Source organism: Notothenia coriiceps, unplaced genomic scaffold (genome assembly GCF_000735185.1).
Source record: "Notothenia coriiceps isolate Sejong01 unplaced genomic scaffold, NC01 NC01_scaffold00017893, whole genome shotgun sequence".
Classification (NCBI taxonomy): Eukaryota; Metazoa; Chordata; class Actinopteri; order Perciformes; family Nototheniidae; genus Notothenia; species Notothenia coriiceps.
In genome coordinates this window covers 49,513-66,575 of record NW_011350594.1, presented here as the reverse complement: position 1 = coordinate 66,575, position 17,063 = coordinate 49,513, and the positions used below count along the sequence as shown (strand labels likewise).

General features: G+C 40.0%; 3 protein-coding genes across 5 annotated transcripts in view; 2 read left to right on the top strand and 1 right to left on the bottom strand.

Annotated features, from left to right (window-relative positions):
• The first annotated feature begins 2,073 nt into the window (after positions 1 to 2,073).
• Positions 2,074 to 11,466, top strand: xk (X-linked Kx blood group (McLeod syndrome)). Its single transcript, XM_010777238.1, has 3 exons — positions 2,074 to 2,823; positions 7,825 to 8,087; positions 9,433 to 11,466. The coding sequence occupies exons 1-3, from the start codon at positions 2,579 to 2,581 to the stop codon at positions 10,356 to 10,358; spliced, it is 1,434 nt and encodes a 477-aa protein (XP_010775540.1). The 5' UTR covers positions 2,074 to 2,578; the 3' UTR covers positions 10,359 to 11,466.
• A 137-nt stretch (positions 11,467 to 11,603) lies between these two features.
• Positions 11,604 to 14,285, bottom strand: dynlt3 (dynein light chain Tctex-type 3). The gene is made up of 5 exons (XM_010777237.1): positions 14,163 to 14,285; positions 13,374 to 13,415; positions 13,155 to 13,278; positions 12,969 to 13,046; positions 11,604 to 12,491 (listed from the first exon to the last, which is right to left on the bottom strand). Exons 1-5 carry the CDS (start codon positions 14,187 to 14,189, stop codon positions 12,415 to 12,417), a joined length of 348 nt encoding a protein of 115 aa, XP_010775539.1. The 5' UTR covers positions 14,190 to 14,285; the 3' UTR covers positions 11,604 to 12,414.
• Positions 14,286 to 15,177: 892 nt separating this feature from the next.
• sytl5 (synaptotagmin-like 5) overlaps positions 15,178 to 17,063 on the top strand; it is a 31,642-nt gene continuing 29,756 nt past the window's right edge. Inside the window, exon 1 of one of the 3 annotated variants that reach the window (XM_010777235.1) lies at positions 15,178 to 15,322. The gene's annotated coding sequence lies outside the window, so the exon portion shown is untranslated. The remainder of the gene's footprint in view (positions 15,323 to 17,063) is intronic. The other 2 variants (XM_010777234.1, XM_010777236.1) reach the window with 2 other exon arrangements.

The following is a 17,063-nucleotide window of genomic DNA, read 5'->3' as shown; positions in this document are numbered from 1 at the left end:
CTGACCTTCAATGCTCACTTGAAAATAAAGTGAGGTGTGGAAGTAAATGTCAAATCTTTGAAAAACATTGTGTTTTTTTATTTTCAAATTTCTGAACACATTGTTGAAGGTCCCTGATACACACTGCAGACTTTATTTGCTCATGCATCATGTTGTGCCAATTGGGCTCAAAATCATTTTCTCATATAAATGCAAATTAAGCTTCCTGTATCAAAGCAGGAGATAACAGAGATGAAAATATGCATCTCTCAGCATGACTTAAATCATTTTAATTTGCCACACTCTTCTGTAGCCAAGTATGAACAAAATGGCTGAAGAGTTGGTCATTCTCAAAAGTATTTCCACCCCAAATACGTATGATGTGACCGAAAAACATTAAAGTAAAATGGCTGCTTGGACTAGAACCATGCTTTTTTTTCTGAACTCACAAACAGGAACAGAATCTAGAAGCTGATACTTATTCTACTGCCTGCTATTTCAAGTCTTATGTGGATAGATGACGTTGAACTAACTGATTTTTTCAGAGCTCTGAGCGCAACTGCAACCACTGTTGTTCTCCCTTGATGTCGAATCGACCTCCTCAACATCTCTCTCTCTCTTTCCATTATCCTCAGACTTCATGTTTTTCCATTTCAAAATAAACCCATCGAAAAGTCTTTGTTCAATTTGCAATCATTTCCCTTTTAAATTGTCAGAAATTCAATTAGTTATAGTCACAAGCTGACATCTGCTTCCATATTCATGTCACTGGCATTCATCGTATTTCCATCTGCATATGTCTTTGTGATTGGGGAAAATAAATCTCATTTCAAGTTAAAAGGTTATTCTAAGCCTCTTTCACACTACCTTGACTAAGATAATTACATTTTGGAATTGACCCACAGTGTGACCTGAGTAAGGAACACATACAACACATACATCTGTATATTTCATGTGCTAGGGGTTCAAAACACAGCGATGAATCATGTTTTACTCTAGGAAATTATTGTGTGTTTTGGTTGGTAAAACTTCAAATCTGCGAAGAGGCTGGAATATAGGTTATTCTTGCCAACATAGAAAAACATCTAGCACAGTGCATGGTTACAGGTTACAACAAGTACAAATAATAAAGAAATGAACTTAAAGTATCAAAGTAAAAGGACTCGTACTCGTCCCTGGAGTTTGACGTATTATCATTTATGACATTAGTAGATTGTCCGATTTCATGTGTGGTATTTTGAAAAATATTCAAATGTTAATGTATCATCTTAATATGCAAAGTAACTACATCTGTCAGATACATATAGTGGGTTAAGATGACATATTTTCTAAACGTACAGAAGCAGATTACTAAAGTAGCAGAAAATGGAAACACTGTAAACTACTATACCAAAAATGAGCCCTGAAATGCTATTAAGTAATTGGGCTACATTTAAAAAACTCCCATTTAGATTAAATCAATTGATTTGTTTACTAAATACGTTTCTTTCAGCACCATGGACAGAAGCCTGCAGGCCGACAGTAGCCTGCAGGCTTCTGTCGCCATCTGCTGGTCAAGACGCTGAGCTGAAATCTGAGAGAAAAAGAAAAAGTTTTGATTTATGGAAAAATATTTGTTCTTGTAATGACCCAACAGGATTGCACCCAATTAACCAAACGTTTTCTACTGTAGATTAACTGCTAATTAAGCTAGCAAATACTCTAGCTCTCTGTAGCTAATGTGTTGCTACAAGTTAAACCTTTTACACGAGTAAAACAATACATTGGTGTGAGGATTACTTTTGTGTATTTTAGTTGTGTGGTTTATGTGAATAAATACTAGAGTAGGCTACTGTGTAATACTTCTTATGTAGGACTTTTTATTGATTTTTCACAGGTGATTTGTAATATAATTAATTCAACAGCTTGTCAACACCTTCGCAAATATATCTGTTACTGGAACAACTTATTAAGTTATTTTGAGCATGTTTATAGAACGGTTTTCCCAGTTTTAGAAATATTTGGGAAAAGGTTATTTGGGGGAAAGAAGGAACAACAGCTTTAAAATTAAAGGAGAAAAGTTTCCTTCATTGAAACATTTTACATATAACACAAGAATGACAAACATTATTTAACAATATTACATTGCACTATTATATTTCAATTAATTGAAAAAATGCAGAATATGAAGGAACACGTTTTATTAAAACACAGTCTGACTGATAAGATACAGCTTTTCGATGCTCCTGAACACATCATCAATGAAGTAACCAAGTATAGCAAGGAAAGCACAATGCAAATATTGGAAATAGGCTCTCTGTAACAGTAAAAATAAATATTGTCTGATGAGTAAAACAACGCTCGAGTGTCTGAGCCACATTAAAAACATACTGTCTGCAGGGCGTCTCTTCTTACTTACGGGCGCCCCCTGCAGACTCTCTGCGGGACAACAGCTGCGTGTGAAAACATCCTGTATGCCTCAACACTGCAGTTCAGCGGCGGGAGCCTGACTGGATCAACACCTCCGGCCGGAGATCCACTGACCGCCCAGCAGGGAGCCCGGTATGGCTGCGCGGACCCCGAGCCAAGCCGCGTCCCCCAGATGGCGGAGTGAGTGAGGATGCGCCTCCCCAGCTCCATCTTTGTGTCGGTGTCACTGTTCACAGCTGAGACCACGGCAGCGCTGTACCTCAGCTCCACGTACCGCTCCGCCGGGGACCAGATCTGGCAGGGGCTCACGCTCCTCTTCACGCTCGTGCCATCCGTGCTCGTGCAGCTAACCCTCACCTTCATCCACCGGGACCTGGGCCGGGACAGACCGCTCGTGCTGCTGCTGCACATCCTGCAGCTCGGACCCATCGTCAGGTCAGGGCTGCCTTGTTTATTTCTCTTTCATGAAGATGCCATGGTGGCCCTAATCACCGTGTCACGTGACCAAACATCTAGGTGTCCATGCGTAATGTGTGTGGTTAAAAAGAAGCCCGGACTGTTTGCACGTAAGCTGCTTACAGACGGTTTGATTAATGCTTTCGCACATGCTGTTGTTTTCATTTATTCGGCCTTTTGTCTGCCTGCATGCTGATGCAGTGGATGTGTGTGCGATAGAGTTGGGAAATACAACGCTGATCAATATTCCTGTCGATGTACATGCATAGCCACACAGCTGGCAGCCACCACTGTTTTGTAGGCTCCTTTCAATAAGATCTCCTCCTCCCCCTACACAGTTTCAATCATCCTCAGCTGGGTCTGATTTATGCATGGCTGCTCTGTCTGAAGGGACATTGAATCACACACGAGGAAGAATAGGCTGACACACTGGTTGAGGACCCTTTAAAACATCTGCTGTAAACTACAATAGGCCTGGTTTTTACATATATACATGGTGTAAGCCATGGCCTGACTTGGATGGACCATCTGCCTCAGCTATAGAAGCCTAATCCTGCCTGATGTAGAAATAACTGTGGATGAAAACCCATCTCATCTTCTGTAAAGTAAACTAAGCTGTAATGATCTGTCGATTTGCCGATCACTTGGCTTATGCATTTTCAAGAGACCGTCAGCTGTTCATGTGTAAGAATTTGCTTCGTTTGGATGTTTAATTTATGCTAAACTAAATATATTTTGAGATTTGGGTTATTTAAACAGAAAATAACAACTATTTATATGGGAATATAGAGGATTTTATTTGGGAGTCAAGTGACAAAATAATTATTAGACGCAGCCCTGATGCAAAGCCATTTTTCAGTAGATTTATTGAAAATGTAGGTGTGATTGAGTACAAAAAAAGGTTGGCATATGGCAGCAGTTAACGTGAAGATCACAAACAAAACATTGGATGCAGAGTAAAGATAAAAAGTAGATGAATACAAAATGGGAAACTTTTTAGCTCCCATACACTTTATTTTAGTGAAAGAAGGCGTCAATGGACAACATGACAAAGAGCAAGTCACCAAACTAGTTTGATCTATATGTGTATAATTCCTGATAGGACTTGATACAAAGACAAAATACATAACCAATGCCTGGGCAAAACACAGAAGAGAGTCCAGTTATTAGTAGGTTCAAATAATAGTTCTCAAGAGGAAATCCCATTTTTTAAGTTAACATTTTAATACATGGTGCAAAGACTGCTGTCACTAATCAAAAGCTGGATTTTTTTGTTTGTTAAAAAAAAAACATCTTAAATGTGTATATTTCCTGTATTACTGGACAAAACAAGCTGTTTGACTGTAAACATTTGGGCTTTTAGCAATCAGTTTTTACTATTTTCAGACATTTTAAATACCATGGGAATAGTACATTCAGTTTATTAATGATCATTTAACTCAGTTAGTCAAGCTCAAATGTAAAGTGTGCAGCTTTTCTCTGTTCTTATGATCATAAATTCAATATTTGGATTGTTAGTTGCACTTCTGGTTTAACACCTCTCATTAAGATCCGCTGAGTACAAACTTAGCAACTGATAGACGGTTATATCTAGATATTCATATTTTAGTTTTTTATGTTAGTTGTATTCCCCTGGAGGACCAGTTGAACGCACGTCACTCGCAGCATGTAGACTCCCTGCAGTCTGACCCCGTCTGCCTGCTTCCCCTCAAGTGTTTTTCAGAAGATAAATGTTCAGACTTGTACATCTTTCTTTAGTGAAAAGCAGAACTAAGAATAGCACATGTCGCTGCCGGCTCCTTATCTCCAACAACACAACCAGGGAGGGAAATGTTGTCCGACAGCTGCACTTCCTCTTCTATTGCGTCCAAAACAACACTTCTTCTAACATATACACATTCCCTATCATTAAGGGTCATACCAGCAGTGCTTAAGTAAGTTCCTTAAATAATTAGATATCTTATTGTAGTTCCTTATAAGTGTATGTTTTGCAAGTGTGATCACTTCTTCTTTTACAGCTCTAAACAGAAATGGAGAATACTGAAAGTGCATTTCTTGCCATGTACAAAAGAAATGCAAAGTAAATGTATTTTAGCCTTTTAAAGTCTCCCTGCACTCACACATGCATTTAGCTTATAATTACTATAGTCTTAAGTAACAATGCAGGGTTATGTATGTGCAAAGTTTTAAACTAGGATCATATAAAATCTGAGGTCAAGACAACATGTACGAGCATGACGTGACTTTTGACATCAAACCTAACTTAATAGCCAATTAGTTTAAAAATGACACCAACACAAGAGATATGTGTGCACCAATAATAAGAATAAACATTTCTGGGAGGTAGGCAACATTGTGAGTCCAGCAATTACAGTTGTAATATTTAATTAATCACGTTTTTAATGAAGGTATAACACATTTGTACTTTGTGGAAAACATATGAGACACACATTATGTCCTCTTGGTGGAAGGGTGTAGCATGGTTCAGGGAAGAGCCTGGTTGGTGTGGGTCCAAAGCATGGGGCGGATAGAGGCATTATTTCCCTTGTGGAAATGGTCTTGGGCGTAGGTCTGTGCTGAGTTCCCTTATAGTTATTCAATGCATAGTCTTTTTTTAAGTCCTAAAAGATATTTCAACAAGCAATATGAGAAGTCTTTTGTCACTAGTAACAAGATGTTAAGTCATCGCTGACATTGCGACATTTAAGATGATGTGGTGAAAATGTTAGCAGTGGTTGCTTATTTATACATCAAGCTGTTATGGAGCAACATTATTGTTCCTTGGAAGTGGTGTTTGTAGCCACCTGGGGAATGTTAGCCCAATAATCATGTATTCTCTGTTTCGGGTTTCTCTCTCTTTTGCTGTCTATTGCCCCACTACGTTCAGAAGCTAGTCTCTAATTGTGTCTCTTTGCTGTTTTTGGCAGAGCAGATAATGTAATGTTTTCAGAGCTTTCTTTCTGAAAACAAGTGTCTTCTGCTGCTGAAAACTCAAATATGAGCTGTGAGGGTGTACCAAACTGTGAGGGCCAAAAAAACAAACAGATTTGAGATGCTTTAAACCTTTTTTTGACCTGAAGGAAACCCTACAGTTGGGTCATGATTTACAAGTAGAAACTGAGGGTTAAATTGGAATAAATAGCTTATAGCTACGGTGAGATACGATATCTGTCTGTTGTTTGCATCCACTCCATCTTAAGAGACACATCTTCTCTACAGCATGCTGAGGTCAGCAGAAACGCAGCGTGTGACTGATTTCTATCTCTTCATCCTTGAATGGGATTTTGGTATTTTCTTTAACATCTGAAAAGCTGCTGACTCACTCAAAACCTTTCCACTTTTATTTATTTAAATTATTGAATCAAGTCACTGATGCGTGTCACTCCAGCTGATGTCTGCTTCAGTCTGTCCCGCAGCACCCCTGGGTGTAAATCCTCCTCCCTCACTGATTTATTGCCTTGAACTCACCTCGACCTGACTTACCCTGACAGAGAGCTAATTGCTGGCGTACATGTACCAATAGATAATAACGATTGATAATACCTGTTAACGATCCCCTCCAGTCTTACTAGGCTAGTTCTGAACCCATCAATAATGCATCCTATGGAGCTCTATTGAACTTCATAACTAAAGCACCAAGAGCTGAGTCCATTAAAGGGAGTAATTCATCAAATCCATTAATATTTTTAACATTTTACCGTGACAAGACATTTCATTTTCCAGCTCCCCAAATGTGAGTTTTTGTGGATTTATATTTTGCTAATGGACTGTTGTTCTTCCAGAATGCGGAATCGACTTGTGCTCTTGGAAACTGTGACGGCCATTGTTTTACCATTTTCTAACATTTTACGGATCAAAACACATACACAAAAAAACTAAACATTAGTCAATAATGAATAGCTTCAGTGCAACAGAATGCAAAATATGAACAAAATAACTAAAATGAACAAAAAATTGACATGGTTAAGGTTATGTAACCAAGGAAAAGAAACACAGAAAGATTGGAAATGAATAGATGAATAAATAAATACAAGCGCATCTCTGCCCACTAAACCACCCTCCTCCCTTTAGAGAGCTGTTTGATGGACGTCTTCCAGGGAAGCCATTAAGGGAAACCAAATGATCTTAAATAAATACTATTATCCTTCAGTGCAAACTCAATTATCTACTGCTGCAGGGTACTCTACAAGTAATCTGGCTGAAGCTGTACTGAGAGTATTTCAGATGTTATCCAGAGTTTAAGTAAAATAGTTGATTTGCTGTCATAGAGCCGTAAGCAATTGACTGTATATGAGGAACACTCTGTTTGATCACCATCTATTATAAATTACATTAAACCAACTGTACCTAAATGTCAGAAATTACATTTCTCCCCCATAGTTCACAATGTGTTAGAAATAAGATTTTGAATGGCCAACGTGAAAAGGAGGAGAGATGACCGCTAGTGTGAATGTTTCTAGGAGCACCTGCATGTTGTTTCAACCCTCAGGAGTTTGTCTAATCTTCAGTGAATTCACTGAGCAGGATTATTTAAAGAAACTTTGTTTGTATACCAAGTAGAGACAAGAAAACAATGAATGTCTTTTGACCATAAAAACGGATTTGAAAGACTTTTTGAGACAGAATTATTGACTTTTTTGTGATTTACAGGCATACATCGACTCTAAATAAGAGAGGTTCAAGAACAAGTCCCGATTTAAAAAATAAAATCGACTACATGTAAAAATATTGAACAAAAGTTGTGTTTCTTAAATTTTTCTACTGAATTTCTGTGTTTGTAAACTGTAATATTATCATATTTGGATAACTATTTGAATGAGATCATGTTTCCCTCATTGTAGTTATATGATGGACTTTGTGCCTTTCCATCCCACACTGCTTTATGATAAATACCTGCAGGACTATTAATCCTGAGCTGTGCTGTGTGTCCTCGTTCATTCTGCCACTCTGAATGCTCTCCCTCTCTTGTTGCTCCCGCAGGTGTCTGGAGGCGTTCTGTATTTATGGCAGTGTGGGCCGTGTGGAGGAGCCGTATGTCAGCATCACCAGGAAGAAGCAGATACCTCGCGGGGGTCAGTCTGAGGAGGTGGAGCGGCATGTGGGGCAGGCGGAGGGGAAGCTGTTCACACACCGGGCAGCCTTCGCCCGCTCCTCTGTCATTCAGGCCTTCCTGGGGTCGGCCCCCCAGCTCACCCTGCAGCTCTACATCTGCGCCCTGCAGCAGGGGGTGTCCATCGGGAGAGGTGAGGAAGCGTGTACTTTAATGTGTCACATTTTAATTGTCTGGCCACGCGTTACATCAATCCACTTCACCGTGTGGGCTGATCAGCTAAGTGCCATGTTTGACATAAGAGGATGGTGTTTTCATGAGTCAAAGTGGTGTTATGTAACCGCCTCTCTGATACCGAGGATGGCAAATATGGTGTTTCCCTCGACCAGGCGCTGCAGAACTGGCTGTCCAACTCTCTGTAGCAGCCAGCTTTTATTTCCCTTCTGAGAGATTTAGTAAGAGTTCACACAAAGTCACACCAGGACATCTGGTCGTTGAACAAGGACAAGATAAAATATGTTATAATTACATAAATCGTTCTTCCTCTGCTCCGGCGGTCTGACACTTCTATTTCACGCTGACCGGTTTAACGGCCTCCATTTGATGAATGGGAGCTTGAAGGTCTTTTTTCAAGGAGAGCGTCACCAAAGCCCATATGTACATTCCACACGTTGCTACAATCATTCCTCCTAATCATACGAGCAATTAAAAGCTACCTTAAAGGTGTTTTTTCAGTGATGGTGCTCCACAGTCCTGTTTTAGTTTATCCAAAGCTAATTTGAAGCTATTTTTATGAGTAGAATCATTCATCCACAGTTTCAGTCTTTTAGTCCCAAATTCTCTCTTTTGTTTCGATCCCTATTCTCTGCACATGGAAACATTAAGAGTTAATGTTATACTAAAGAGACTGAATCAACTAGAGTCTCATATTTGCTTTACTTAATCTTTGGAATATGTATATTTTTGATATTCTCCCCCATATGTCACAATGGAAACGTGTCTGAAATAAGACTTTTAATGTGAAAAACAGACTACAAGCAAAACTAGTGTGAATGTTTCTACCATCAGGAGATTGTTTATTCTTCAGTGAATACACTGGGCATGGTTATTTAAATACACTTTGTTTATATATCACGTAGAGACAAGCTGAGAAAACAATTAAGGTCTTTTGACCATAAACATTTATTTGAAAGACTTCTTGAAACAGAATCATTGCCTTTTTTTACAATAACAAGGTGTGATAAAAATAACGAACATGTCAAAATATGGTATAAAGGTTTTCTGCTGAATTTGTGTGTTTGTAAACTGTATTATAATATTTTGAATACTTCTCACTGAAGATTTGTAAATGTATTTATAGGCATCTGTGTAATTTTCAGGTATTATTTCTTCATATCTTTTACCAAAAATATTAGTACTCCTCTGATACGATGCATGTAATGGTATTTCAAGAAGCTGCCTTACAAAGACAAAAACAATGCATAGCAAATAAGTGAAACTCATATTTTGTCTTGATATTTCTGTCTCTTCACTACCAGGCACGCTGATGGTGATCTCGCTCCTGTCCATCGTGTATGGAGCGCTGCGCTGCAACATCCTGGCCATTAAGATCAAATACGATGACTATGAAGTGGACGTCCGGCCCGTGGCTTATATGTGCATTTTCCTGTGGAGGAGCTTTGAGATCGCCAGTCGGGTGGTGGTGCTGGTTCTGTTCAGCTCTGTGCTGCAGCTCTGGATCCTCCCTGTGGTTCTGCTCAACTTCATAGTGTTCTTCTTCTACCCCTGGATCCTGTTCTGGCTGAGCCACTCTCCGTTCCCTGAGAATATAGAGAAAACTCTGTCCAGGGTGGGAACCACCATCGTGCTCTGCCTGCTCACCTTCCTCTATGCCGGCATCAACATGTTCTGCTGGTCCGCTGTGCAGGTGAAGCTCTGCGACCCGGACCTCATCAATAAGTCCCAGAACTGGTACCGCATGGCCGTGTACTACGTGCTGCGTTTTTTGGAGAACGCCTCGTTGCTCCTGCTGTGGTTCATGTATAAAACTGAGGTGTACAACTTCATCTGTGCCCCGCTGCTGGTGCTGCTGCTGCTGCTCGCCTACGGCATCGCCATCTTCTTCATGCTGGTCTTCTACCAGTTCTGTCACCCGTGTCGGAGGCTCTTCTCCTCCAGCATGACCCAGGGCCTCTGGACCTGCTCCTCTCTCCTCTGTCTCTCATGCAACTCTGCTTCACCACAGAACAGGCCCACAGGAAAGTCACCATGTCCCCCCACACGTAAAGAGCCAGCCAATGACGGAGCCCAGGACACATCCAGCGACACCACCGACGACATGCCTAACGAAACAACGTATGACATGCTCAATGATACAGTCTGCGACTCTCCCAATAAAGTGAGCAATAGCATCTGTGTTGGAATCAACGGGGACATTAACCACAGTGTATCCTGCAATGCTTAAAGCATCCACTGGAGGAGCCACTGACAGTTATCATACCCTCTGTGACCTTTTTAAGTGCCATGTGAATCTCTTTGGCGAGTTGAGTTGACCCCTTTTCATTATGTCCATCTCAACTCTGTTTTCTACCACTGTTAATCAACAAGAAGCTAATGTGTTCTATACCTGGACATGCAACGAAGAAGCCGGGGTGGTGCTCATCTAACATCCAAACCCTTCACCCTGCAGCCTTTACTCTAATAAAAACACGGGCAACACAGTTACTTCTCACGCTTTGGAGACTGTGTCCACGTATATGCTGCATTACTGATCCCAAGGCACCATGCATATGACTTGATTGTATTTAGGATCTCTATTTGGCATGCAGGTGTGCACGTTTGAAGCATCAGATGAACCTCTGCGGGGGGGGGGGGCCTGTTTTGTACAGGGTGTTTTCTGAACCCCTCCCTCTAGTTTTATGGCTGCAAGCAATCAGCTTTTTTACTTCTTGATGAGAGCTTTATCATCAACACGCGCTGCTTCTGTGATGTGTCTGTGCTTGGCGAAGAGATGTGAATATCAACATACTGTTTTAAAGTGCTCGTTCACACGTTAACTGTAAGACACCGACGTCTCCAAATAATGAGTTTTGCACGTTTACAAAAACGATTTAAGTGGCTTTGGTTCAACTGTTGAACAGAAATGGCTGCAGTGATGTGAAATGCTTTGTTTGGATATATGTGCTTTTCTAATTCATGCTTGTTATGTCCGTCAGCTCTGTATCTGTGCGTCTCACTAGTTAGAATATTTACACAAAATGCACACTGAAATAGTTTATATCTAATGGAATTTGTTTTAGTTGTAACCTGTATCTTTGCTTATTTTCAACCTTTATTGTGAAATAGTGTGTGTACAAGGGAGACAATGTCAGTGTTGTTTGTTTTTGCACCTAGTCCTTTTTGCAATGTATCTGCAGAGGGATGAAAACCCCGGGTATCAAACGAGTGCTCCTTATGTTTGTACAAATTAGATGTGCCAAAAAAGATGAGAAATCTATTGTACACAAGGAGCATCCTCAAAAGAACAAGATAAAAGTCATTAAAACAATAATACATTTATATCTATATGTGAACATTCTCATATTTGTCTTATTTTCAGCCGATGCAGTTACCAAATATAGTCCTGTTCTGACCTCTAGTGGACAGAAAACCAAACTGCACCTTGAGTACCTTTAGTTCTCCGTAGGGATCAACTCTCACTCGGATGCAACTGCAACAATTAACGAATGCACTGGAGATGTTACAATAAATTAATTTATTACACAGCCTTCATTAACTCAATTTTACAGAAGAATTTCAGGATTTCTATGGATGAATTCCAGGAAAAGTGCATTAGTCGCTTTGACCATTAAACTCCATCATACTGAAAAATGCACACACATATCTGCAATAAATATAAATCAATTGAAATCATTAAAACATGAATGCAGACTAGTAGAGCCACTGTATACAAGACGTCAGGTAGCTATTTAGCATTTTCTTCAATACCAAACTTCTGGACGGCATCGGTTTTATTTGGGAATGTACTGAAGAAGAGGAATGAAGACGAGATGAAGAGTCTACCGCCATGTTAGCAGCCCTGTGCGGCTCTTCTTAAGTATTACAGTATTGCAGTGTATCCTGAGGAGGATTTGAATGTGTGTTTAGCACATTTCATTACATTTACTCCAAAAACTGACACTGCCATCCCCAGAGCCTTCATGGTGGCATGGCTATAAACTATTACAGTTTTACATTATGCACATATAACAACAATTCGGACATAAAGAGAGAAAATATTTAGTTTTCACTTCCGAAGACTGGCCGTCTAATCAAAGTACATGAATGTTTGAGTTCACCAGGTCCCTAGAATTCCACATTTTCTCAGAGAAATGCCGTGGACTAAAACCATGACTCTTTATCATGGCGTGCGGTTGTTTCAGGCTGTGGGGAGAAATACTCTACAAACAGGGGGTATCATCAGAGGATCTTCTTGGTCACGGTGTCATTTCAAGCTTCACACATGGCGGAGAGAAAGCAGCTCACAGTGTCACAGCAACAGCAAACACACTGACCACACAGTACATGGTGCGGTTCTCCCACCGGGCTGTGCAGCTTCCTGGAAGACAAACGAGCAGAAGAGATGACGCAGACGTCCACATCAAACAAGTATTTTATTTCTAGTGGTGTCAGTTATTCAGTTACTCCTAAATTAATTCTCTAAGTGTTTTCAAACACAGCAATTAGAGCTGGAACTATTAATCTAGTCAAATTGATCAACAGACATTACCACTAAATTAATACTAATACCACTATTAAATTATATTCTAAATAAGTTCCAGCTTTTTGGGGGGCTTTCTGGATTGGAGTGGGAGAAATGTAGGAAACCTGAAGTTATAAAGCTGTGATCGGGTTGGTCGTACTGTACATAAATAAACAGTATACAATAGAAAATAATAGAAAACATAAAAATACTAGCATTTCGTATCCAAATTTATAATCTTGTTTGCTTTTTCCTGATTGAAAAAGATATGTATACAGAGAATTATAATCCCTCCTATAAATCAAACACATTTAGTTATCAGTCATTTCTCACCATCAGTGGTAGTGTCCCAGTAGCAGGAGTTGGCTGTGTGGAGACCAGCGCCGCTCTTCTGCATGATCGCACAGTTTACTGTAACACAACACAGAGAGTATTCATGAGTCAAGAAGAAGCTCCACATGTCAACATAGCATCCTGAGTTTTCTCCATGTTATTGTTTATGATGAGCAGTTTCCTCACCTATGTATTTGAACGGCCGCCCCTGTTTCACCAGGTGAGTCAGAGAGTGCTCCACGATACTGGCCGTCCACTGGTTCACTTTATTCTGGTTGTAATCTGTTCCACCAATAACACCTTCCACACACTGAGACAACACCACACAGAGAAGGTCAAGCACACTCATCACTTTAATGTGCAGTAAATACAATTATTTGATGTTAACAGTCATTAAAAAGTTACCTCTTTAATTGAGATATTGACCTCATCGGCATTGAAGGCAACCTACAGACAATCAAAACAAAGAATTAACAAAGTAAGTTTGTGGCATCATGCTTGTTCTATTTTGTATTTTTCCATGGAGAATCCATCTTATAGACTGTTTTTCTGGTTATATATAATGGTCAATCTGTGAAAGAGATCAAATTGGCCTCACAAATGCAAAGAGGTGTTGTAGTCTAGCACAAATCCCATAAGCAGGTGTACAATAACTAACAGTATTTACAGAGTAGGTAAGTATATATCTATTTTTTAAGGAGCGTTATAATAAAGACTAGAACATACGGAGATTTATTTCACTAACTTAGAAAAAAATGCAAAAAGCCTACAGTATATCACTGTCATATGATAACAAGTCAAACTACAGAATGCAAGACCTAAGTTACTCACCAATGAATACACGTGTAAATTAAACTTATAGTTAATCAAATAAAAGACAGAAATGGGTACACATTATATACAAAATACCAGTTACATTTGGTAGCAGTCTTATTATTACTTAAATTAGTAGGAATATTAACAATATAATAATAACAATGCTTATAATGTCACTGTTGCTGGCTGTTTCTGACGTTAATAGGCTACTTATTTTATAAATGTAGTTACATTATTATGAATGAAACGACAGGGACCACACCCAAATGGAAACAGCCTGCAACACTGAGCTAACGATAGAGCTAACCGAGGCGTCTTTTTATTTTAGCTTTGTAGATTTATACAGTGAATTAAATGTAATTCAGAAAAAAACTTCACCTCATCTACAGGGTTATATTCCTCCATCACTTCTACTGACACAGAGGTATTTGTTTGTCCGATATTTTTATTATCGCCGGTTTGCGTTTCCTGTTTACTTCCTACTGTCCAGAGTCAAAGACCACAGACACATCTTACTGGGTTTATTATGTCGCCCCCCTGTGGTGAAGCCAGGCACTACAACCTCTACATCAACACGATAACATGTATTTAAATATTCATCTTTATTTTAAATTGTATTTTAATATGTAATTCTGTTTTAAAAATAACTCTTTCATTATGAACACACTAATCAACACTTTTTTTGGTATTGGTTATTTATTTTACATGAGCAAAGTTGATTAATGACTGCTTCATCATCTCTTGACACAAAGATTATTACATAGAACATCAATCATTAATTCAAATGTTGCAATGTGACGTATGGTGATTTGAAACAAGGGTTATACAACGTTGTGATGTGTTATGCAGGACATCATTATATTGCATTGCCAACATGCTACATAGAAAGCAACATCCTATATAAAAACTAAACAACTGTGGCACTATAAAAGCAAGAAAAGAGGCCACCGTTGAAGATCAGGCCAGACTGACAACAGCACAGACAAACTGGTTGTATAGCAACCTGTATTGATCTGGAATAAGGTATTCTTATTGTGTTTCTCCCCCACATCACCATCTCTTTTCACGGCTCTGCTTGTCAAGTTGAGCATGACCAACCCATTTATTTCACACAGTATTAAACTGTCACTCTGCAGGAGAGCAACACACTCCCAGAGGATTTGAGCAGGGGAATCCATAATACATAATGTTCGCCCGGTGACAGGAAGGAGTTTCCCTGAACCTCTTTATAGCCCAGCACTGCAGTATATAAAGTAACAACCCGGATTAATTGGGTCATTAGGGAAGAAAACAACAATCTGAGTTAGAGCGGGAAAAAACTGTCGCATAGTTAGGAATAAGATAAATAAGCCTTTTTGTGACACACACACACACACGCACACCACGCCCCCTCTTGTTGGGAACACCCTGGATGTGGTGCTCTGCCTTCAGACGGTGCCTAGGCGCACACACCGACACACGCTCCGCTGATCCCGGTACTCTCCCGGTCCCCCGTGCTCCCCTGCCGCCGGAAGCTCGCCTCTCTCCGCGGCCACCAGGTAAGACACCGCCGCTCCGCAGGTCAACCGGCCACGCACCGGGAACCACACCAACCGTGTTTCTCTGACATATGGCACAGTCAGTCGCTACCGGCTTGTCTCCAGTTAATGATCGTTGTGTCTTTTCCTTGTTTTTCATTTTGGTGTGTGTGTTTTGAGCGGTCTTTCCACCCTCACGACCTCAGAGGATTAGTCACACGGCAGCGGGACCAGACAGCCCCACTTCCCCGGCTAAAGTTGAGCGCGTTTGGGCAGGTGCAATGCAGCAAAAAGCTTATTTTCTTGCCTCTTGTTGGCTCTGCTGGTTTCGACGGCAGATTAACCTGCAGCTCAGTTAAATTATAACAATTAACCTTGCATTAATTAATACACTTAGTGGCTGGGGATGTTGAGAAATGTATGTCATGATATGTATGGAGGGCAGTGGTTTAATTAATTGATGCCCTTCTAGATTTTATTAGACTAGCTTTTTATAAACCAAAGTGAATTGAGAACCAATTTCATGTTCCTATAATATGTCAGTTTAATGATGACCTTGTCTAGTTTCTCGAGTCACCAGGATATCCCAGGGATTTTCAGGGAAAACTACTAAAGGGGATGACAGACACACAGAGAGAGATGCTGCTAAATGTCTTCAGGGCTGGATGTCTTGCTCAATGTTCTTGAGGTGCAGCAGAAGAAGTGTCAGGTACTCTCTGATGAAGCAACATGCTGACCTCATTACAATTCAGTGGTGTGTTTTTTTGTGCCTCAGATTAGTTGGTGTTGCGTTTGTGTTTGATGCTGCCATAAGATGTGAGATCCAGTTGATAAAAGAAATGTGAAGCCTCTTTTGAAGATGGTAAGATGTTGTCAGCCGCAGGATTCAAAGTCTCATCAGGAGCCAGAAGTCCTGGTTTGAGGCTGGACTACATTTATTGTTCAACCAAGTAAGAACAGAATTTTTACTGATTATTGAACACTCTGATAAGGTTTTTGATTTCACAAGACTAAACTTTGTCCCAACCAACACTCCAAAATTAAAATGTCATCTGGTTGCTTTCAAATGTTGAAAGGTTGTCTGTTTCCACTCTAAATTCTGTTGTATTGAAGCTCAGATTGATTTTTGTATTAAACATGGGCTGAGTACTAATTTAGCATTATGTGTTAGTCTTATTTACTGTTGTTAAGTGTTTCATTATTATTTGCTAGTTTAATTGATACATTTATTTTATTAATCTGGCTTTCATACTGTCAGACTGGCTGCTGGCCTCTTACACTGAGGAAGTAACCACAGGCTTTGTGTAGGCAGTGTTTTGAAATTATCCATAGGTCTGTGTCTTTAAGACTGGAAAAGCTAGACATTAAAACAAAGCAGTTGTGCTAATGAATTTCAATAACGCCCATGAGTTCATTCATTATCATTCGGTCCATTATGAAGCACCGTAAGGATGTCATTTTAAAATAAGCAGCCTGTTGATGGTGTAAACTTCCCTGACACATTTTGCATTGCTGTTTTTCTACTCTTCAGACCGCAAGCCTTTGCTGCATAATACCTTCTGCCATACTATCATTTTTCATTGTGACGCTTCCTTAAATTGGTCCATTTGGCTCCTGTGAGCAGTACATGCAGTTCTGCTGATGCTGTTTTATCATTGTCATGGGGAGAATGGCTTCCTAGTGATGAACACGCTTTAATGCAGCTCACGCACACAAGGCAGCTGAAGGGGGGGGGGGGGGGCGACGAGTAGGTAGAAGTAAG